Source organism: Ipomoea triloba, chromosome 9 (assembly GCF_003576645.1).
Source record: "Ipomoea triloba cultivar NCNSP0323 chromosome 9, ASM357664v1".
Classification (NCBI taxonomy): domain Eukaryota; kingdom Viridiplantae; phylum Streptophyta; class Magnoliopsida; order Solanales; family Convolvulaceae; genus Ipomoea; species Ipomoea triloba.
The window spans coordinates 25,957,359-25,982,012 of NC_044924.1; the positions used below are offsets into that span (position 1 = coordinate 25,957,359).

At 36.5% G+C, this 24,654-nt stretch overlaps 2 protein-coding genes across 2 annotated transcripts; one reads left to right on the forward strand and one right to left on the reverse strand.

Annotated features, from left to right (window-relative positions):
* The first annotated feature begins 110 nt into the window (after window positions 1–110).
* On the forward strand, window positions 111–10,367 carry LOC116030334 (PITH domain-containing protein At3g04780). The gene is made up of 8 exons (XM_031272561.1): window positions 111–258; window positions 408–494; window positions 1,700–1,823; window positions 2,019–2,067; window positions 2,180–2,237; window positions 6,959–7,005; window positions 7,110–7,187; window positions 9,939–10,367. Exons 1-8 carry the CDS (start codon window positions 220–222, stop codon window positions 9,985–9,987), a joined length of 531 nt encoding a protein of 176 aa, XP_031128421.1. The 5' UTR covers window positions 111–219; the 3' UTR covers window positions 9,988–10,367.
* A 2,755-nt stretch (window positions 10,368–13,122) lies between these two features.
* Window positions 13,123–24,353, reverse strand: LOC116029826 (peptide-N(4)-(N-acetyl-beta-glucosaminyl)asparagine amidase). The gene is made up of 14 exons (XM_031271867.1): window positions 24,330–24,353; window positions 23,106–23,225; window positions 21,442–21,524; window positions 20,911–21,024; window positions 20,277–20,331; window positions 20,117–20,203; window positions 18,758–18,813; window positions 18,616–18,675; window positions 15,825–15,912; window positions 14,962–15,723; window positions 14,777–14,837; window positions 13,816–13,918; window positions 13,494–13,628; window positions 13,123–13,414 (listed from the first exon to the last, which is right to left on the reverse strand). The coding sequence occupies exons 1-14, from the start codon at window positions 24,351–24,353 to the stop codon at window positions 13,330–13,332; spliced, it is 1,833 nt and encodes a 610-aa protein (XP_031127727.1). The 3' UTR covers window positions 13,123–13,329.
* Between the last annotated feature and the right edge of the window lie 301 nt (window positions 24,354–24,654).

The window sequence follows — 24,654 nt, forward strand, 5'->3', positions numbered from 1 at the left end:
AAAAGTGTTGTTTTCACAATTATAAATGTCTCTTTACAAATTTCTTAATTTGACGAGGCGAATAGTTAATTTCTCAATTCTTAGAAGGCCTAAAGTATAATTTCCCCTTTGCCTTATGCCTTTCTTCCTAACCCAGCTATTTTCATCAATTGCTATTTCTCTCTCGTTCCTCTTCTCTTTCTCTCTCTCTCTGCGGCTTGCGAAATTCGCCCATCAACAATGTCAGCTGAATCTGCATCTGCAATTCCCAAAGGCCAAGTACGGATTTCTGTTTTCCTTATTCAGATTTTTTCTCGAGTATTTTAATGATTTGCGCACAGAAAGTATCATTGCGTGTGTCTATATGTGGATTGTTGGGTAGCTGATGCTGTGATTGGGTGGAAATGAATGATGATGAACACAAACAGGTTGATTTGCTGGACTTCATAGACTGGTCTGGAGTTGAATGCCTTAATCAGAACAGCAGCCATTCCCTTTCCAACGCCCTAAAGCAGGTAGAGTTATTTGCTGAAATTGGGGTTTCTATGTTTTATAATTTGCCCGTGCATTCAAATGAACTTTGTTTTGCTTTGTTTACTTTAATTACTGCTTAACTGTACTCTGGAGGAGTTGAGGAATTTGTTTAGGCCTGAGAAAGATTATGGAAATACTGATTAGTGTTCTCTATGGCTTGATATTTTTCTAGTTTCTACCCTAATTTCTCCAAGGGAAATAAGAAGTATTCTTTGCTCTGAGTTTATTTACTTGTCATAATGAATTTAATTGCCAGAGGCAAATGGGAATTTCATATACTTCACCTGCAATATCAGAAGAAGAAAGGTCTTTAGATTATTATTTTTCATTCTTCACAGTTCATAGTGTTGAATCAAGTTTAGACCGGTACTGGTGGTTGTGGAGCATTTGGAGTAAGATTCTTGGGAATTATTTAATACAGCAAGTATGTGGAAGTCTGCAAACTTTTTATTTCCCTAAGATGATAATTTCAATGGAAAAAGAGAGATTGCTGATAAAATAAATTTTTGCTAAGAACATTCAAGTGGTTTGCTATAATGTTTTCTTTGACGAGAATGGCCATAGGAAATATACCATTTCACTAAAGGATACAGATAGCAAACAAGGCCACTGCATATTCCTTGCAAAAGGTGCATGGAAAAGACATGTTTACAAGTAAAAATGGGTATAGATTGCTTGCTTGTAGTGCACATCAGATTTCATGCTTATTTGGCCTTTCAAGCTTGCTAGGTACCATAGGCAAACACTTCTGTAGCTATGATTGGTTTTGGATAACCAAAGTTGCAAAACCTAAACAACATTCTTAATATGACACACTAGAAAGGAAAGTCTAATCATTGTCTGTTGAAAATTCATGCTTGATTCTCTTGGGTTATTTATCACATAGGGTTAGTAAAGAAAAGCCCTCACTCCTCAAGAGTAGAGCTAGATTAACAAGCCTTAAACCTTAGTAATGGTATCCCCATTGGAAAAATAAAATTCTTGAATTTACTATGATCTAGCTTTCCATTCCAACAAGCCTGACTAAGGATCCCTACTGGATCAATATAATTCATGAATTTAATGCATTCTAGCATTCTAACAACCGACTGCTATAGTGTTGTTTGTTGTATTGTTTGGTTAACTTCAATAATTTGATTTGTCTAAGTATTGTGGTTTCTTATTAGATTTGTGTATTATGCTTTAGGGATACAGAGAAGATGAGGGTTTGAATCTGGAGAGTGATGCTGATGAGCAGCTTCTGATTTACATCCCATTTAACCAAGTTATTAAACTTCATTCCATTGTTGTCAAAGGTCCTGAGGAGGAAGGTATTAATGAGTAATGTTAGGCATGTTCCATTTACAATTCTTTGTTAAAGGCTGTGGACTAACAACTACCACCCCGCTGTCTATGTCCCAAAAGACACTCAGCAAAAATGGGTATTGAGAAGTGGTTGCTTCTTCTCAATCTTTCTTTCCTTCTAATGTTTGTTTAACGACATCCTAACTTTGGTCTAAATCCAGGTCCTAAAACTGTGAAGCTTTTTGCTAATAGGGAACACATGGGGTTCAGGTGAAATTCCCAATTCTTGATGCTATTGCTACCATGATAGATTTTTGGATGGGAAAGTCTCTTGTCCTTCCATCTGTAATATAGTTACTTAATTTGGTTGACCTATCTGCAGTAACGTCAATGATTTTCCTCCAAGTGACATGGCTGAATTATCTGTTGACAATCTTAAGGTATGTTCAGTTTTCAAAAATTGTTCTTAGTTCTTAATTATGAAAGCAAATGAATATAACATTATAACCTGATGGATTTTTGGTCTAAGATTTTCCTTAATAGCAGTAGCTGCTACTGCTATTACTAATACTACTACTACTAGTATGATTATTATTATTATTATTATTATTATTAATATTAATATTAATATTAATATTAATATTAATAATAATTGTTAAACCCTAAGCCCGTTTATAGATAAGCCCATTAGGGTTTCCTCTATTTTGTATAAGTAGTGGTAGTCTGTACAGTTCTAGACACAGAGAAATATAAAAACATATATTATTCTCCTACATATTCACATGGTATCAGAGCCTAAACCCTAGGAACCTATCCCCGCCGCCGCCATAGCAGTCGCCGTCGCCGCCGCGCCTCGCTGGAAAACAAGCAGATCACCGCCGTTTCGCGTTCCATCCTTGCCTCGTGGTGTTTTCTCCAATCTAACACCACAGGACCCTCAGGAACACCGTCGCGAGTAATCTGCTCCAAACCCGGCCGTCATCCGCCGCCGCACGCGCCGCCACGCACTACCACCGTCGTCGGAAACCTAGGAGGTTTTTTTGCCATAACTCCTTCCTCCGGTGTCCGATCGAGTCGCCGTCACCACCATTGGAATCGCCTTGAAGAGACGAACCAGCCAGTACCAGTTGTTTCTCCGACTGCCGTCACCGGTCACCGTCGCCGGCGACTGGCGGCCGCCGCCGTGATTTTCCGACGAGCCTCAAAACAGTGTTGTTTGGAGTGTGTTTGAGTGTGTTTGGAGGTTATTTGAAGTTTGGGACTTAATATATATATTGTCACACTTCCAGTGTGTTTGAAGGTTGTTTGGAGTTTGGTCCTGTTTCAGATCAGTGTATTATTTGCACTGTTTCAGATCTGTTTTGCATATTATTTTGCATATTTGTTCTGTCAATATGGTGCAGACCACTGGTTTAGAGGCTCAGGCTCACAGTAGTTTCGCCCCAAATGACTATGAAGATTACCTCCGATTTAAAGCCTCCTGAAAGGTTACTACCACACCTTCCTCCAATCATGGTACCTCCCCACTTGTTTGTCTCTCTCATTCCAGTACTCCTAATACTTGGATACTGGATTCAGGTGCCTTAGATCATATTTCTGGTAATGTCTCGCTTATGTCTAATGTTTCTCACTCTAAAGATTTACCCATGATTACTTTAGCAAATGGTCATCAAACTCAAGCTGTGGGTATTGGCCAGGCTTCACCTATTCCCTCTCTCCCTTTAGAGTCTGTGTTATATGTGCCCAATAGTCCGTTCAACCTTATTTCGGTGAGTAAAATCACCCGTACTCTTAACTGCTCTATAACCTTTTCTGCTGATTCAGTTGTTGTGCAGGATCGCAGTACGGGGAAGGTGATTGGCACAGGGCTTGAGTCGCAGGGTCTCTATTACATGCGAGGGGGTGTTGCTGCCAGTGCATCCACAGATTCACCTTTGCTTATCCATAGTCGTCTTGGTCATCCGAGCCTATCCAAACTTCAACGGATGGTTCCAGGTATCTCTGTTGAGTCTTTAGATTGCGAGTCGTGTCATCTTGGAAAGCAATCCCGTAAGTCTTTTCCAAGAAGAGTCAATAATCGGGCTGTGTCCCTCTTTGATTTAGTGCATACAGATGTTTGGGGTCCTTATCGAGTCAATTCTACCTTAGGTTTCCATTATTTTGTAACCTTTATTGATGATTATTCACGATGTACTTGGGTTTTTCTAATGAGAAATCGTTCTGAGTTGTTTAATATCTTTCGGAATTTCTGCAATGAAATACAAACCCAATTTGGTACTCCCATCCGTGTCTTACGTAGTGACAATGCCAAAGAGTATCTATCTGCTCCTTTCCAAACCTTTATGCAGTCTCGGGGTATGTTACACCAAAAGTCCTGTGTTTACACACCTCAGCAGAACGGAGTTGCTGAGAGGAAAAATAGGCATCTGGTAGAAATTGCTCGTACTATGATATTGCACTATCATGTTCCCTCTCATTTTTGGGCTGATGCTATCCTTACTGCATGTTATTTGATCAATCGCATGCCATCCTCTGTTTTAAACAACCTTACCCCATATTCCATTGTATATCCTTCTGTTGATCTTTTTCCTCTTCCTCCTCGGGTTTTTGGGTGTGTTTGTTTTGTCCATGACATGACACCAGGGCGGTCAAAGATGATCCTAAAGCTGTTAAGTGTGTGTTTTTGGGCTATTCCAGGCTACAAAAGGGTTATAGATGTTATTCTTCGTCCCTCAAACGGCACTTTGTGTCTGCCGATGTCACCTTTATTGAGTCATCCCCTTTCTTTCAGCTTTCTCCAAAAGACACCGGTCGAGAAGTTCTTCATATTCCTTACATTCCTCCAGCTGATCCTCCAACTGCCCGAAGTACTGATCCTCCACTTGATCCTCCAGCTGCTCCTAAACCCCCCCTTCAGGTTTATCATCGCCGTCCTCGCACTACACCTGCTGAGACTCCTGTTGACTCACCCGGGCCATCTGATTCTCCTACTACGGTTCTACCACTTCCACTGGAGTCTGTCACTGATCCCACTGAGGCATCCACTGATCTTCGTAGAGGTACACGTTCTACTCGTAATCCTCATTCTATATATACTTTCTTAAGCTATCATCGTGTGTCTTCCCCATACTATGCCTTCCTTTCTCATCTGTCTTCTGTGCCTATACCCAAGACTACTAGTGAGGCTCTCTCGGATCCAGGTTGGTGCCAAGCCATGTTGACAGAAATGGAGGCTCTCCAGTCTAGTGGCACATGGGAGTTGGTCCCTCGCCCTGTGGGTAAGACTGTTGTTGGGTGTAGATGGATTTATACTGTGAAGGTGGGTCCTGATGGTAAGATTGATCGCCTTAAAGCAAGGCTGGTGGCTAAAGGCTACACCCAGATTTTTGGTTTGGATTATACTGATACTTTTTCTCCTGTAGCTAAAATTGCATCAGTCCGCTTGTTGTTGTCTCTGGCTGCTATTAACCATTGGGACCTACACCAGTTGGATATCAAGAATGCTTTCCTCCATGGCGACCTTAAAGAGGAAGTTTATATGGAGCAACCACCTGGGTTTGTTGCTCAGGGGGAGTCTTCTGGCATGATTTGTAAGCTTCGCCGCTCTTTGTATGGTTTAAAGCAGTCTCCACTAGCTTGGTTTGGGAGATTTAGCTCAGTGGTGTGTGAGTTTGGTATGGTTCGGAGTGAAGTTGATCATTCTGTGTTTTATAGTCACTCTAGTGGGAAATGCATATATCTTGTTGTGTAGATGACATTGTTATTACAGGAAGTGATCAAGAAGGCATATCCAAGCTGAAAGAATATCTCTTCAGTCGATTCCAGACTAAGGACTTGGGCAAGCTGAAATATTTCCTTGGTATTGAAGTAGCTCAGTCTCACAGTGGTATAGTTATCTCTCAAAGGAAGTATGCCTTGGATATTCTAGAAGAAACTGGTTTGTTGGATTGTAGACCTGTGGATAATCCAATGGATCCAAATGTCAAACTTCTACCAGGACAGGGGGAGCCATTGCCTGATCGAGAGAGATACAGGAGACTAATCGGGAAATTGAATTATCTCACAATCACTCGACCAGATATTTCCTTTGCTGTGAGTGTATTAAGTCAGTTTCTTGAAAGTCCGTGTGATACTCATTGGGATGCTGCTGTTCGGGTTCTGAGGTACATCAAAAGAGCCCCAAGGCAAGGTTTGCTGTATGAAGATAGAGGACATGCTCAAGTTGTGGGATATTCTGATGCAGACTGGGCTGGTTGTCCTTTTGACAGACGATCTACCTCAGGTTACTGTGTACTTATTGGTGGTAATCTTATATCTTGGAAGAGTAAGAAACAAGATGTTGTTGCCAGATCCAGTGCTGAAGCTGAATACCATGCTATGGCTCTTGTCACGTGTGAGTTGATATGGCTGAAGCATTTACTTCAAGAGTTACAGTGTGGTCAGGTCGCTCAAATGACATTAATATGTGACTTACAGTGTGGTCAGGTCGCTCAAATGACATTAATATGTGACAACCAAGCAGCTCTTCATATTGAAATGACATTAATATGTGACAACCAAGCAGCTCTTCATATTGCCTCAAATCCAGTATGTGACAACCAAGCAGCTCTTCATATTGCCTCAAATCCAGTTTTTCATGAGAGGACCAAACATATTGAGGTTGCAAATCCAGTTTTTCATGAGAGGACCAAACATATTGAGGTTGACTGCCACTTTATCAGGGAGAGGACCAAACATATTGAGGTTGACTGCCACTTTATCAGGGGGAAAATTGTGTCTGGGAGTATCAAGACTAGCTTTGTCAACTCTGCAGATCAGTTGGCTGATATCCTAACAAAGTCTCTTAGAGCTCCTAGAGTTGGGCATATTTGTAACAAGCTTGGAGCATATGATCTATACTCTCCCGCTTGAGGGGGAGTGTTAAACCCTAAGCCCGTTTATAGATAAGCCCATTAGGGTTTCCTCTATTTTGTAGTGGTAGTCTGTACAGTTCTAGACACAGAGAAATATAAAAACATATATTATTCTCCTACATATTCACAATAATAATAATAATAATAATAATAATAATAATATTATTATTATTATTATTATTATTATTACTCCATATTATTGTTGTTATTAATTTAGTTCATTTTTATTGGTTGTCTGACATTTGTAGGGAAAACCTGTCACATTGAAGTATGTTAAGTTTCAAAATGTTCGCAGGTATACAATCACCATCCTCCATTCTTTACCTCTCTTTTAATGTTTTAGTATAGTTATGTATCTAATTCTAATGTGTTTTAATCTTGCTAATAATGTTGAACCAGTGTGACAATTTTTATTGAGGACAATCAATCTGGTACTGATATTACAAAAGTTCAAAAGATTCTTCTGTATGGAACAACGTAAGTTTCTCAATTCATGCTCTCATTTTTGATCCTATACTGATAAGAAGCCTATTCTGTGCTTTATAATGTGAACTGTGAAGTATGACATTTTTGTAGAGTATGATGCTATAGTCTATAGATGCCAGAGCTAGTGAGCTCTACTTTCTTTGAAATGTGAACTCTTTTCGAATTATTTTGGTTTGTTGCCTACAATTTGGATTCCAATTAGACATGCTTCTAACATGTCTTCTATCAAATTTATATGATACATATTTTTTTGTATAAGTCATTGATATGACAAGAAATCAGCTCAGAAAATCAAGGAAAATAAAGCAAGATTGATTTTCTCAATTATTCTGATTGTTTGATAGATTGAATTTTATTCTATTACCTTTACAGTTGTTTGGTAATTTTGATTATTATTCCTTTCCATCTTTATGATTGTTGATTGCGTGTAAACCTCTCTAGATAAATGGGGATTTCTTTTCTAATAAAACACAGTCAAAATTAAGAAGGAAAACTCCCAAGAATTCCAAATTATTTTTCCTTGTTATTCCCTTTTCAAGCTCACAAAATAGGCAAACCACCCTCTGCTTCGGACGATCTTCATTGCCTATTGACGTGAGCTTTTGCCTGTGAACATAACATTTTGGTTTTGTTGCTGACTTGCTGAGCATTGACATGGGTGATATCAAAACCTTGCAAGCAGAAGTCCAGGCTCTAAACTTCTATGCAATCTGCGCAAAAAATCCTTGCAAAAAATGGAGGCAATAGTAGACTCAGCCCAAACTCTATCCACCATAGATGACAACCTTGGAAAATTGGTATAATCATTGTTAGCCAAACAAAGCAGCCAGCCGCCTCCTCCGGAGATATCTACCATCATTTTACCATCTACTCCACCAGCCACTCCCCTTAACTTGCATCCACATAAACAAGACCCTACACATTGTGCCTTTTCAAACTTTTCAGGCAAAGAGGATACGTTTCTCTAATTCCATCACTGTGAGCTATACTTTGCCAACATTGTGCCTGAGCATGAGAAAGTTGTCACAAAAGCCTTAGTGGACCTAAACAGCCATTTTACACAAAATGAGTTTGGGATGGCCAATGTTTCTCTTGGCATACTTTTAAAGTGGTGGTGTACCCTTCTTTTTGGCCCACTGAGAAGCCTCAATCTTCTAGTGAATTGGCTAAATTGAAACAAAATGGCAGGCACATTGAGGAGTATATTGATGATTTACATATGACGCTAGTGTGAAACTGTTAGAGTTTGATATGATCAACAAGTGGAACTTGATACGGTGGGTCTTGATGGGACCCGTCAAATTGATGTTGAGAGGTGGCTTAGATGAAACAATCAATGTAGTCTGTGATTACGCCCAATAAATGCAATTGTTGGGCAATCAGGCACCACGACACCACTCTCCAATATGCATTATTCATCTGGTAGTACTATCACGGTAAAGCTACCACAACCTTTCAAGCCTACACACATTTGATGTTCTGGAGGGGAGTGATGATATGGCACACAAAATTAGCTCAGGAAATCAAGGAAAATAAAGCAACACTTGCAACAACCTATTTGGTTCGTGAAAAAGAATTGAGAATAAATTGAATTTAAGTTTCATGAAAAAGAAATTACCTAGAATATTGATTCCATTGTTTGGTTGGTGGAAAATAAGTTGTTAGGAATAATTAGTATAAAGACTCAAATGTCCCTACATAATAAAAAGATATGTGAGGAAAATATAGGAATTCATGTTGTATCTTTTCTCCCAAAGAGTGAAAAATAAAATACCTATAGAGACTAAGGAATTTATTTTCCGAATAAATTTTCTCATCAACCAAACAAGGTAAAATATGTTTTTTCCTTGTTCAAGTTATTGTTTTCAAGATCATGAGGGTAGTTTTTCCTCTGCTTGATTTGGTGCTTGGCAGTTGTGCCTTAGCAGCTATTGGAAATGGATGCTACTGTTTGTGTTCTAGAAGAGCAAAAGTGAAGTGAAATAAAAGGGTGCTTTTTAGCCTATTGTTGTACCTTATCATTTGTAAAGGGATATTTCTGTAACAAGGTGGAGCATGCGCAATTTGTGAATATATCTGCTTGTTGACTAGATTAACCTGAAGGGAGATGGTGGGCCAGTAGCAGCTCTTCCTGTAGCTTTGGATAAGCTTGTCTAGTCCTCTAAAACAAGTGCACTAATATACTTCACATTGTGATCATCTGCTGGATAACATTTCCATTTCCCTACTGTGTATCAGTTCGACTTTTGTTTGTTCTGTGTTCCTGTAATAGCCTTTGTTTCTTTGTCCAGTATTGCCATATTGGTGCAGTTGCCCCTTTGCTTCTTTCTGTCAATCATCAAGCCCAGCTGAACTGAGGCTAGGCAATATTCAGATTGGCTCGGTTCATCATGGACACACCTTTGAAATGCATATAATAAATACTTAATTAGATTGGATTTCTAAAAGAATAGTAAGAATTGGATACCAAAAGCACTGCAGTGCTTTATTATCGAAGAAATTAAATGGCTTTGGAGTTTTTATAAACAGGATAATTATCATCGTCACCCCCTTGCTCTCTACAAAATTGTAATGTTCATTTTTTTTTTTTTTTTTTTTTTTGGAGAAGCCAATTCAGTTTCCACGAAATCCACTTCTGGAAAAATTAATCCTTGCTGTTTTACTTAATTCTTCTCTTAGCGTACTGTGTATGTTATATGGCTTTGTTAATGGATGTTAATTTTGTGACGGTGTCTTGTGTAGGGTGGAGACAACAGATATGAAGGGTTTGAAGAAGATTGAGGATCATTGACCTCGAGAAAGCACGGGTCTACAAGAAAATCCATACTTCGATTTCTCATTTTGAAGCAAGCATTTTCATTACCATTATTATCATGTACTATATGCATCAAGTTCTACCAAATTATATGCCCTAAGAAACAGTCAGCACCAGATACCATTACAAAAGAATTCACAACTTTGGGCAGTTAAAATCTGGAAGAAATTTGTACACTTATTTTCACCTCTCTGAGATTCATTCTTGTATGTTGTTAGTTGTGTATTGCAGGAGAGGAAAGCTAGCTGGGTTGCTCCCACAACCCACAACCCACAACCCTACCATTCAGCCAGCTTTAACTTTTCGTGAAGATTATTTTATAATAATGCCTCCAGAATCCAGACTAAGCTTATCAATCCATCAGTGGCTACCAAAAATTATGAATTGGATTAGACAGCCAATTGGTGTTTTGACATATGGACTTTGTAATGTGAAATCTAGTGACTAACAAGGTGTCTGATGTCATCACTTTTATCTTCCATAAGGAAGTTTCAGGTTTGATTTCCATCCCAATTAGGGTTGACATTAAGGTGAGCAGATACTAGTAGTTTAGAGTGGGGTATTTAAAAAAAAAGGCAACAATTTATAGGCAAATTTGGCAACAATTTGAAATAATTAAAAGGGTGATGTTTGCATTTTGTGTTATGATAATACCAAGTGATTCTTGATTGCATATTTGCTTAGGTAACAAAGTGTGCTATTATGGGCAAGAAATGAAAATGCATTAGTTGGTTTATTCATTATTGCCAATTACTATGTAGTGTGACCACACTTCTGTTATCATTCAAAATTGGTAGTTAGTTGGCTACAGGATCAAACTTGGTGGTGGGGAACTGGAGACATTGATTCTTTGGACTGAAAAAGATTTGAGAAAATATAGAATATATATTACATTATAAAGAATAATGAGTGTTAAAACGAACTCTTAAATTTGTGTGATCAGTCAAACATGACAATGTATATGGAATGGAGGGCATGCAAGAGAAAAGAGATTAGAATATGCAATTTACAAGGAAGAGTCATAATATATAATACACTATCTTATGAAACTGTGTTGTAATTAAAAATTTAAAAAAAAATTATAATTATGCTTGTTTAAAGATGTGCTTTGTAAATGTTGGAAAATGACATTTTCCTTGTATAATGGTGTTGGTGAAAATTTACCTAATGGTGTTTGGATAAAATTTTCAGATTGTTATGTTTGATTCAATTGTTGTAAATTTACTACTCCGTATTTAGTAGAAAAGAATAATTAGTCCAAGCATAAATCATATGATCCCATCTTTTGTCCACACTAGTTAGTTTCTACAGGAGAAGTTACAAACTTACAATTTTAGTAATTGAGTTAAGTGTGATTAAAATTTAACCATTTAGATTTACAAGAAAACTTACTGTCACAATTTGAAGGTGCACTTTGGGTGAAGTTCGCTTAGAGATAAACTAGATTAGGTTGTCATAACTGGCCGGTGCCAAACCAAAATGGTCAAAAAACAGCTCACGCAGAGTCAAATGTGAGACCTTGTAATTACCAAATCAACAATTTGAACTTGAAATATTAAAATTTAATCAATTTGGTGTATGCATTATGTAGAATTGATTCCTAAACATATCAATTTGTGAGATTTAGTACTTCAACCATTTTCGTTACCCTAAATTTTTATTTATCTATAAACTCTAATGTTATAAAGTATTATGATAAAAAGTAAAAACACATTTTATAAAAGGAAATTTTACTTTTTAACCCCTTTCAAATTTGCACAAATGAGGATCAGATTGTAGGGATTAATTTGACTAAACCACTTCTCAATATTACGGTTTACAAATAAAAAAAACAAAGAGTTAAAAAAAAAAAAACTCTTAAGGCAAACTAAAATTGTTGCATGGTGATGCATCATCATGAGACAAAATTTGCCAACATCTATGAAGAATTAAGGGTGTGTTTGGTTGGTGGGTTTAGGTATAAGGAATGAGTATGAAAGTGATTGCTTGTGTTTGGTTGATAGGTTTTGTGAATGCTACTATGGGTTTGGAATACCCCATTAATGAGAAAACTCATACCCTTATTAAATAAGGGTTTCATCCCTCTTCCTCCTTTCTTCCCCAACAATTAATAACCATTCCCATTCCACCCAACTACCAAACATGCTAAATACTTTCATCAAAACCCATTACCATTACCAAGTTTTTGATACCCATTCCGATTCCGATTCCCATGTACGAACCAAACGCACCCTAAAGGTGTGTTTGGTTCGCACATAGGAATTAGAAACAGAATCACAATCAAATACTTGGTAATGGTAATGAGTTTTGGTAAAAATATTTTGCATGTTTGGTAGTATGATGGAATTGGAATGATTATCGATATTGATATTTGGGTGTATATGATCATATAATACCAATAAATGTTTTAAAAATACGAAGACAAAAAATCAAGGCAATTGATCTTAATATAATGAATTAATGACATCCAAAGCATCAATATGAATAAAAAAATCAAAACAAAAATCTAAAAGTATTAATCCAAACTTAAAAATTAGATTACCAATAAGATGGAATGATACCCCTTTTAATTAGGAAATGAAATTTTTAATTGAAAGGGTAATCAAAATTCATAATTAAATTTTAAAAAGTTATCAACCAAACACTAACAATGATTTTGATTCTCATTCCTAATTTGTAAACTCATAAATCAAACAAACCCTAAATTGATGGAATTTTCTATGATCAAGATCTAATCAAATGTGGTATAATTGACAGGTACTTGACATAACTAGAGATATATAGTGCATTAGTGCGAGCCAACCAAAATCTCTAACCCATCTCTTTCAAGTAAACTCTTGAATCTCACATAAATTTTATAATTCTCCTCTAAAAAATAACTTCTATTTCTCTCTTACACTTTTTCAAGGAAAACAAGAAAAACCAATAAGTTTTTTTAAAAAAAAAAAAAAAATTAAAATACTCAACAACTAAACTAACAAGTCTTATTTAGTTTTACTTATAGTGCTAAGGGAGGAAAAAAATGTTAAGAAATAATGTGTTGAAAAATACAGCCTAGAAACAAGTTTATTATATTAAATATTTATTCAAAAATATTTTTAAAATGAAAAATTAAACTAAACAAAAGATAATCTCAAATTACCAATCATTATACCGAGAACCATACATAGTCAATATTACAATGTGAACCAATAAAATACATGTTAATTTTTAATCGCAATCACAAAAATAAGCCAATTGGGAAGCCAGAGTTATTTAAGCTTGGAGTTTCTTGAAAGCAGGATAATGCCTATGTTTACATGATTCCAGCCTGAAATATTAACTGCATCTTCCATACAGATCAATACTGCCAATTTGAAACCGCGGATTTTCCTTCCCATCTCGAACTGCAAGAAATCTTATCCTGCCAATATTTACCATTGATTATTGTAAGTTTTAAGTTCTGGTTTTGATCGGATAGGTGCTCGGGGAGGGGAGTATACCTGAAAGCATTTGCTAGGAAACTTTGTGATTTGACAGTATATGTTTTCCGCTGGAAACGCTTATCAAATATCTGGTTAGTTTGTTTGTCTAAAACATGCCAGCTAGACCCTCCATTTGTGCTTCCTTCAATAACCCTAATGGAAAATAACATAAATCAATAACCCAACTTAAATCAACTATGCCTTAATACATAATCCGAATCTACTTGGGGCTCGCTTATATGGCTTCAACTTCTCACTCAGAGTTCTGTTTGATGCTTAATAACAGATGATATGATAAAAGATTTTTTCACTTAACATTTAAAATTTGAAGGCATCTTACCAGTCCTTTGGATCTCTTTCTGGAACATCATTAGCTGACATGAATTCATATGCCACAAGCTCATGCATTTCTTCACCATTAACTTGATATAAGATCCAACAACCTATTAGACAGACAGATTGCCAGTTGAGAGACAATGAACTGAGCAACTAAAAGAAAGAGGATTCATACCATGAACTAAGAACATAGAGGATATGCATTGTTCACCATTAGGTGATATGCACTTGTTCATCTCTGAGATTGTTGATTTTTTTAAATTTTTTTGGAAGAAAAACTGGAAGGAAGGGGATGTTTCACCCAAACTTACAACCAGGTAACCAAGGTGCCAATGGCTTAGTAGGTTACTAGCAGAAGCCTAAGGTTACTGCCGTAGCTTGATAGCCATTAGTCAGTAACTTATAAAGCCCATGGGCCGTAGGGGATCCCTCTGGGGAAGGATGAGAACAAATGACATGAAGGGGAATTTCCAAATAATATATTTGTATTGCGTTAATTTGTTCCTCCTATTAACTGCAGAGTGAATGATTGTTCATTTCCAAAGATATTAGCCTGTTAGGAGCCCTTTGAGATTAAAAAAAAAAAGAAAAAAAAAGTAAAGAGGTCAACAGGCAAACTGCCATTCCTTGTGTTTCTTTCTATTCCTCTTAAGACAGTATACATTTATACATACACACATACATGTGTATATATGTATAAGTATGCTTATATATGCATATGAGTCATGCGCATTTGTAAAAAAGTTCTATGACCTGCTTCATGATCACACAACAAAAGGGAAAAAGAATCCAGCTTTCCTAGTTTTTATTCCTCTTCAGTTCTTCCATTTTAGTAGAAGATAGGAAAAACAAATATCATTCAAAGTGAAAATGATTTTGCCAAATTATGTGATTAGATGAAGATATTACCATAGTCTGATTAAAATAATTAAAAAAAAAAAAAAAAAGTTAACAGAAAAGTATACCTTTTGCCCCATTTGGTTCTTCCCACTTTGACATCCGTGTTCCATCAAATGCAGATGTTGCCTGATGTATTTCAAACAGAATTCAGAACATAAGATCTTTAGACTACAATACAAGGATAGAAGAGCTTCTCAGGCTCCCATAGGATTATAGTCGTTATACTGTTATACAAGTCAATAATACTCACAATTCCAAAAGGAAGCTCCTCCCCACTAGCTTGCACTAGACCAGAACATAATCTGTTCAACTTCAAAAGTGGCCAAGCAAGTGAATCTTTATCAAGTTTATTACATTGACTAACATTATAGATCACATCATCCAAAGCATGGAACACGACAGGCAGTGCAACGGCGGTTCTCACAGGATCGGCAGCTAAGCATATGTCAATCCTACCATTTATGCCCAAATCACTCTTCAATGATAAAGCTTCAAGTAATTGACCAAAAGAAGGCAGCATCTTATTGGCAAAATATAGGGAACTATCTGAAACAGAGCTTAAAGAAGTTCTCCTGTTTCTAAAAGGGGAATTCTTGAGATCAACCAACATCCTTCTGAAAATCGTAAGGACGTCAATAGCTTTTGTTTTTGAGGCAGAATCCTCTACTAGCTTAGAAATAATAGGAGAGAAGGCATTGTAGATCTTAGTCACATGTACATCTATGCATCTACGAACTGGACAAGATGAAGAGCTGAGGGATAAATTTTGATCAGGACCAGTTTCAGATCTCGATATGCGCCATTCCTTATCCCCACTTAATCTTCCAGGTAAGGAAATTGTAGAATCTTCTTTAGAGTATAAATCTCTCTCGATGGCTTCTGTTTCATTCCTGTCACGTTCTTCCAAAGCTGAAAGCATTTGAGAGGATAAATTTTTCCTTACTTCTCTAGTTATGTTACGGAGAAAAGCAGAGAGTGCAGGCTCTGTAATTAAGTTCCTCCGAGCAAGAACCTTTAACAAGCAAATATTCCCAACTAATTAGTACCCAGAAATTCTAATGTGTTTTGTGCAAGGAGAGCAGACATCAGGCTTGCTAAAATTAGATTATGTACCTCGGGCCATTTCCTTGTGTAGCGCTTAGTGACATCATGGACTCCATCTTTAGCAATGCCAAACACATAGTTCAATTTCTTGTTCCACCTTTCAAGGAAATGGAGAGACAAGTTAGAAGGCAGAATGCAACATACCTTTTGATTATGAATGGAATGTATATTAATTCAGGACAATATCCAACACTTCCTTCTAGAATCAAAAAGGTTAGAATGACATCAATATCTGAGTATAGACTGAGAGGAATGACAACAATATCTGAGTATATGAAATAAAAGTGTGTACAGAGGACCTATATTTATATACATATGTTGGGCTATGGGCCTATGCCAATTACTGACTAGGATTAGGACTAGGGCTACTATGTTCAACATCACTATTACAGTCAACACTCTCCCTCAAGCTAGAGCATATAAGTCCATATGCACCAAACTTGGTAAAAATGAACCCTATACTACGACCTCTGAGAGACTTGGTTAGAATGTCAACCAATTGATTTGCAGAATTGATAAAACTCATAGTAAAGAATCTAAGCATGATCTTCTCCCTGATGAAATGATGATCAACTTCTATATGCTTGGTCCTCTTAGGATATACAGGAATCAAGGCAATGTGCAAAGTTGCTTGATTATATCATATCAATGTCATCTGCAGAACATCACCATATTGTAATTCTTTAAGCACTTCAACCATAGCAGTTCATATGTGGCTAGGCCGCTAGGGCTATAGCATGGTATTCAGTTTCAATTCTGTACCTGGCAAGAACATCTTGCTTCTTCTTCCAAGATACTGGATTGCCACCAATAAAAACATAATACCCAAAGGTAGACTGCCTCTCAAATGGAGAGTCTGCCCAATAGCATTACAGTATTCAACAATATGAGTGACCTCTAAAAGGACCCTGCCTTAGCCTTTTTGATGTACCTCAAAATTCAAACAACAATATCCCAATGATTTTCACATGGGGTTTCTAAGAATTGGCTTAGCAAACTATCTACAAAGGAAATATCTAGTTATGTGGATGAGTTATTTTACATATTGACACAAGATTAAATCAGTTATCAAGAACATATAAGACTAATTCTAAAGGTAAAGTAGAGCTAAAGCATGACCAAACCCAACATCAAGCGTTTTAAGGCTATTTGCCAAAGTGACCATGGGTAAAGATTGAGATTTGCAGATATTAGACAAGAGATATGAATTACTAGAAATGCAGTTTGAGGTGCCCATAATTCAGCAAAGGAATTAGTCACACGGTTTCCACCCAAAAAAAGAAATGTAGTTTGATGTGTCTGAGTCTACAACCCATCACACAAAGGAACTAGTTGTACAGACAGGCCATTGAAGCACTATCAATATGAATCGCAGTTATTGTTGGCCTAGAGGCCTTTAAATGAAGTCATTCCTCGTGTTCAACCGAGGAATATGAGGACATGACTATGTCGATGCTCTGTGATTCAGAACCAATGGTTTAAACAACATTGACATTGAGATTGGTTGCCACATTGTGATGGTCTACCAGTGTTACTCCCCAACAAACCCTTATTTGTAGCATGTGAAGACATGAAGGAGAACAGAGGAACCACCTCGACCACCTTGGCGCTAATCGACAGGTGCCAAGGAGATCCAAAGAAGTCTAGCAAAAGCTTATATCATGGTAGGAATAGTAGGACTTGACAGAATTTGATGTACACAACTGCATCGATCTTCTCCCACTCATTTTTGTTTTTAGTAAATTCACTTGCTCTCAAATGAATGAACATACCTTGACCTTTGAACCATCAATTCATGGAAACAGCCCAAGATGGATAATTATCACTCCTGATTAGCTTCTCTATGGTGATAGCAAGGAAGTGAAAGTCGGAGTGGCAGATGCCATAGCAACAAGCAAAGGAAAAAGAAAAAAGAAAAAAGAAGAGGTTATGGTCAGAGGCAATGACGACAACAGCTGACAACCAAATTTTCTAGATAGGGTTATCGGAGAGTGTAGAATTCTCCAGTATGGGTGGTGATATCAACAATTCACTGAAAAAATGAATTCAAAGCTGAAAGCTGTTAGTAATATCCAGGGACTACGGCAACGCATGAAGGCGCATCCTGGTGGCTCCTGCAATGGGCTTTTCAACCCATCACAAAGAGGTCCCAAGCAAGGCAGTGGTGTTAGTTTGATGATTGCATCTAGGGTTCCACCAAAATTTTATGATGGAAGACTAGGGTTTAGAGCTCTGATATCATGTGAAAGTAGAAAAAGGTTTATTTTATTTTTCTATGTATTAAAGTATGCTCAGAGGACCTATATTTATATACATGTTGAGCTAAGCCCATTGCTACTAGGATTAGGACTAGGGCTAGTAATATAGTAACCTACTATGTTCAACATCACTATTAGATTCACACAGAGACAATACTTTTGCTAACAATTCATTCATCATAGCGGAAGATCATCTAATCTGACACTAATGACAGATAAAGATGTATTTGTGACCACAAGTTGGGCCAAAGTTAAATCTAACAGTCATGTAAGAAACAAATTATGATGTGAAAAGGTATCAATTCAAATATAGCAAGCAGGGCAATGCCAAAAAGTCTCTTCTGTCCATCTTTGGCTTCACAGAATCATAGTACCAATTTCAACAAACCTTATGATTTCCAATCAGCTATTTAAAATATTTGAATTCTTTATAGATTCTTGCATACTGCTGAAATGGTTTTAACTTTCTTAAAGAGATAAAAATGGAACCTAGATACTAGAACAATATTGACAGAAAAGGAGCAGATATAAAGAGAATTTACCCCTTCTCATATAGTAATGGATTGTCATAAATTCCTTCACAAGGATCAAGATGCATCCATCTGCAAAGTTTAACAGTAAGTTGTAAGTTTCCAGGTCACAAATGCATGGATGATAACCACATCTCAGTAAGGAAAGTTTTACCTTCCCAGGGAAAGTGAGAAGCACTCTGTCCATACATGATCTGTAAAGTCCAAAACCTGGAAAAGAACAAAACTACATGAGAAGATAAAACAAGAACTCAAAGATTCCCCTTCAAAATGACAAAATATGTATTGTACAGGTTATAGACATCCATTTCAGAGTGAGCAGACAATAGAAGTCCCGGGAATCCCAAACAAAAGAGAATGTGATAGTCTTGCAATTTTTTAAGCTTAAAAGAGGGGGGGAGCATTTAAAATTCAATTAAATTTGAATCAGTATCAAAAGGTTTACTTGAGCATACAAATTTCCAACTACAACTTGACCATTGATAAATATCACCACAAGTTGATTAGTTGATATATGCCATCTTGAAGCCGAGTGTTACCTTGACAGAATGCACAATGCAAACTTAAGGAAGAAAACATCTAGCCAACAAAAAAACAGTCACACAGAAATACACATGAAAATAAGTGAAAGTTAACCTAGTCATCTTTCCCATTTTGACTACTTACTATGTTTAGTTTCTCCTATTGGCCTTTACATGAACCTGATTGATTCATTCTTTTTTTTCTTTTTCCTGCTTTGCATAACGATGATGAACTCATTTAGCATTGACTTATTGCAAGATAAGAAAATTGTTGTTTTCCCCTCCTACAATTACCATTTACTCCGTAATATTTACTCCCTGAGATGGCAATTGCCATGCCAAGTATTCTACACCTATATTAATTAATAAGAAGTGACTTACTGCTAGATAAGAAAAATGTTGTTTTCCTCTCCTAAAATTACCATTTAATATGCACACCCTGAGATGGCAATTGCCATGTCAAGTATTATACACCTATAATACTACCAGTGGATTAGTTAATCCCACAACAAGTTAAGTGGATAAGTATTGTCATAATAAATGTCCACATAGTGATCAAATACAAAAAGATAGTCCACATAGTAATGCAACAATACAGAGTAAACATTAGGAGTCAATTTTAGGAAGGAATTGTAGCAGGACACGGAAACAAATTTGGGTCACCAACTTTTTTGATGTACAATACCCATTTAGAATAACTAATTTCTCTGAACTTTATATTACTTTAGTAAGAAAAGCAGAGTGACATTATTTTTGGGGCAGCCTACTGTAAAATACTGTGTTTAGGAGATTTTGTGGTGGAATCCCTAATTTTTACGGATCCTATGAGCTATGAATATTTTGCTGGGATAGTTTCCTAATTCTGTATAATACATTTATAATTTGTTTCTATCTTCACTGCTTGTATTAGTAGTAAACTCTCTCAACACTTACATAGAAATGGACATTTTATTTAGTAGATTTACTCTGGAAAAAAGGGGCAAAAATATTACCAAGCGTGATTCATAACCAAAAGCTCGACAATAGAGTGTGAAGCAATTGGCCCACTCCCCACAGCGCCCCTTCCTTGTTTCCAGGAGCTGCATATGGAGAATTAAAGACAGTCAAAATAATCGTAAAATGAAATCCTCTTCACAAACAAAAGTGCAATACCTTCAATGTGTCATTGTATCGAGGAAAACGGGTAACATTTGAGCATGAATGGCATCTGTTTAGATTTAAAAAAATAAATAAAATAAAAAGAAGTAACTGTATAAGAAAAGCAGCATATTCAACTTGAGTTTTTTTCCCTCTTTCAGCTGGGGGGCAAGGCATACGGGAGACACAAGGGTTCTACAGCAAGAAAATTAAAATTGGAGAAAAGTAATATAATAATATTTCATTTTATCAAGGAAAACAAGTAACATTTGGGCACAATAGGCATCAATGGAGATTTAAAATTACAACAACAAAAGGGACTGTATAAGAAAAGCAGCATATTGAACTTGAGTTTTTCCCCTCTTTCAGCTGGGGGCAAGGCATGTAGGAGAACAATGGTTCTATAGCAAGGAAATTAAAAATGGAGAAAAGTATTCATGAATCATGAAAGAGCTTAATCTGATGTCCAACAACTATGAAAACTGTTTGTGAGGTTTTCTACCAAAAGGCAGAAACGCGATTGCATATATGCAATCTTTATGACATCACATAATATTGTTATTAGTAAAGAATGAAATTTAATGGAAACCATTAACTAAATGCAGCCAACTAGAAATCAGCTGGATTACAGTATCTTTATTAAACATACCGATAAAGTTCAACCCTTGAAGCACCATATTGCAGTTCTGAAGGATTTGCAGTGCCCATGCCCTCATTTCTAGTTTCATTACCGCAACTATCACAGGGAGGCGCATTTACCCACCTGAAATTGATTAATATAAATGAGCACAATTCTTATGATTTATTTCACTAGACTTTAGTAACATAGCCCCTAAAGGCCTGTTTGCTAACCAGAGAATTTTACAATTTTCTAGAAAATTGGAGAATGGAAAATATTGGTGAAACTCACTTATTTCTTACAGCAATTGTAAATGGTATGCAAGGATAAACAATTGCAAAGTTGAAGCATGATGAGACTGGGTCTCAATTTCAAAACTACATAAAGAACGTATTTATACTATGATACACAACCCAACATGCAAAATCTCTTACTCAAAGTCCAGCCAAACAGACTTTTAAGAAGAAAGCTAAATTTGGTAGGGGCATAGATATTCAGTTTCATTTGACTGATCAAACAAATTATTACATCTCAAAGCAACAAAGCAGAAAAGAAACACACCTGAATGATTGCTTAAACCAGAATAAAAGCTGCAGCAAGAAAGCATGGTCTTGTTCATTTTTTGTTGGCTCAAAGTTTCCCTCCTAAATAGATACCATAAGGGCATTATAAGAGCTCAAAATAGTTAGTTTGCAGATAACAAGCAGATCAGACTCTCTACAACCGGAATCATCACATTGCAACTAATGGACTGCACTTTCAGATTCAATATACACCATCATATAGACAAATACTCTCCTTCAAGAAGCAGTCAAAAAAAAAAAAAAAAAACATGGTTTATGAAATATATCAATTAGTTTATGTGAACTCATAGAATGTTGGAGTTTAGCTGTCAATAAAAAATTTGGACACTTGCAGATTGATCCTATGACACAGGAGATGGAGTTGTGAATTTCCTGGAAAAAGATTTTCAAGCAGGCACTAATGCCTATTCTGTAAAATAAACAATAAACATCAGCATTTTTGTGGTGATATGATCAGTTCTCCATTAATGAAGAAGTGCTTAGGTAACACTATTGCATACCAACAAAATAATGCTTATGTAACACTGTTGCATCCCAGCAAAGTAGTAATGCTCAACGTGGAATCTAAAACTAAGGCCCAAATACAAGAAAAACTACAATATAAGAAAAGATGTACATGCCTTCTTGTGGTGCTGACTATCTACAAGCCCTAGTTACTAAGAGAAAATAGTATTAAACTAAAGAGTGTCTCTGCTTCCTTTCCACGTCACAAGAGTGCAAGACTATCACCAAATGTTTGGCTTCGTTGTCCTACATCATCCTTGGGTTGCAGAAGCTGGAAGGCAGACACATCACTGTTACAGATGAATGTGGACTATTTTCCAGTTGAATGAATATCCTATCTCATCTTTCAAAACTCCTAAGTTAAAATGAATAAATAAACTCAAATTTTGCAGCTATACCAGAATATAAAAACAAATGGTCCATGCCTTCTTGTGGTGCTTTTGTATCTACTACATTACTAGCTAGGAGCCCTGGTTCCTAAAGCACTAGATAATGAGGACAGGAGACAGCACAAGAGTTGACACCAGTTATCATAGCAGTAATAAATTCATATAACCTGCATATTTTTCTTATATTCTATTAGTGCATCACAAGGTTTGCAATGGTTACACATGGCCTATATTCATTGGAAAGATGAAATCTACTTCTCCATAGACATTGGTTTATCCTCTATATGCTTTCATTTCATATTTCTACAACTTCTGGGTTTTGTGATGCTTGCATTTTCATCTTTTAAGTTCAAATGATGGTTCAGTTTTAAGTTTGCACCACCATGTCATTTCTAATGATGGCCTTGGGGTTTGGACAGTTCTTGACATTTCTCTGGTAAACGGTAAACCCATTACCTTCAACCCTTCAAGTTCATTTTTGATATTCTATAATTCTTATGTTGGCATCTTTATTTGGAAAGAAGATGTTTAGGTGTTCAATTCCTGTTACTTCTGACAATGGTACTCCATAAATGAACAAAACTGTAAATGCGAAAATTGCACAGCTGGACTAAAGCTTCCCTAACTCCATGTTAAGAGCATGTCAGTATCCAACTTCATGCAACTAACATCATACATCTTCCAAATTCCTCAAAATTTAGGCACTATGTATACAGATTATACATAAAAATCCAGATTAAGATCTAACCCTGGCCAATGAAATCAATGCTTTCTCCTCAAGCTTATCAGTAGGTACTGTCTTTCGAGCAGCCTCCTGCCTCTGTGGGTCCTCATACTGCAACAAAGCCAAGTCAATAAGAAATAAAACCTGTCACTCATTCACAGAGAGAGAGAGAGAGAGAGAGAGGGACTATTTTGATCTTCGGGTATTGAGTTTTTACATTTACAGGACCAATATATGAGAAATAACTGCTTAAACATGAATTCTATACAATTTGACGTCTCCATACTAAAAATTTGAGGGAATAAATAAAAGGGGTTTTTACAGAAATGGGAATATTTCATATGGCCAAGACAAAAATGGGAACATTTTGAAATTTAGGCAAAAATTGGAAGAAGTTGTTTCCCAAATACTTGAGTCAATTGAAGTAAAACATATTATTCCTAAGCCCATTATGAGATTATAATGCTTAAAAACATTTTAATAATTACTTAGTAAGAAAATAACCCATTATTTTAAATATTTATATTTAAAATAATTGTAGGGAAATACGGGGTATTACACTCTACCCCCTTAAAAGGAGTTTCGTGACTTTCGTCACCGAAGCTCAAAAATCGTTTTGGGTATTAGCTGCTTGAGTATCAGAACACCTGTTAAACTACTCATCCTTTTGATTTCTAAAGACAAACTCTACCATTTATTCAGTTTACTTCTGCAATTACATCAAAAATAAAAAATAAATATTATATGAGATACTTCTTGAATTTTTATTCTCAGATTCTTAATCCCAATAACAAGGACATCAGAGCTATTTGGGAATTAGCTCCTCCAGTTCCCAACCGAAGATTGCTTTTGCATCCTAATTGAAAGCTAGCAAGAATCGCATCGAAGGGGCACCAGGCACACTTGTCAAATGCATTTCGGGCATCCACTTGACATATTGTAATTATTACGTATTTGATGTATTTTACATTTAAAAAAAAATCAAATTAGGGATATATGATGTACTTCCAGGAATTCAATTTTACATAAAGCGCATTTGTAAAATTTAGTTTTCGTAAGTAATTAAAAATGGTTTCAAACATATTGAATTTGAAAGATCCAAAGGCCTGGCGGGNGAGCGAACACCGCAGAAGACGTTAGTCTCGCCGATGATAACGCTGAAAGATACTTCGGGATATACGGTCACCGGCGTGCTCCGACTGTTTGTCTAGCATTGAACATTCTGGGTGGATTTCCTGGCTACAATACCATAGGTGGTTGTAGAGGCGCCATACATGACGACCAGCGTGGATGAAAAGTCGCCGAAGGCATGGGCGGAGAGAGAGAGAGGCTGAAAATTCTGAAGGCTTGAAAAGTTATTCGCCCTTACAAATGACTATATTGAAGCCTTGAAATGACTCTTTTAGCCCTTACACTAACGCCTAACAAACTGAAGGTTAACGGAAGGACCAATGCTAGAATAAATCTGAAAGTAAAGTATCTTTTTCGTCCAAATTAAAAGATGAGGACCAATTTTAGAAAATCACAATAGTCGGGGGAAACATTGCTGGAATTAACTCTATTACAAATAAAC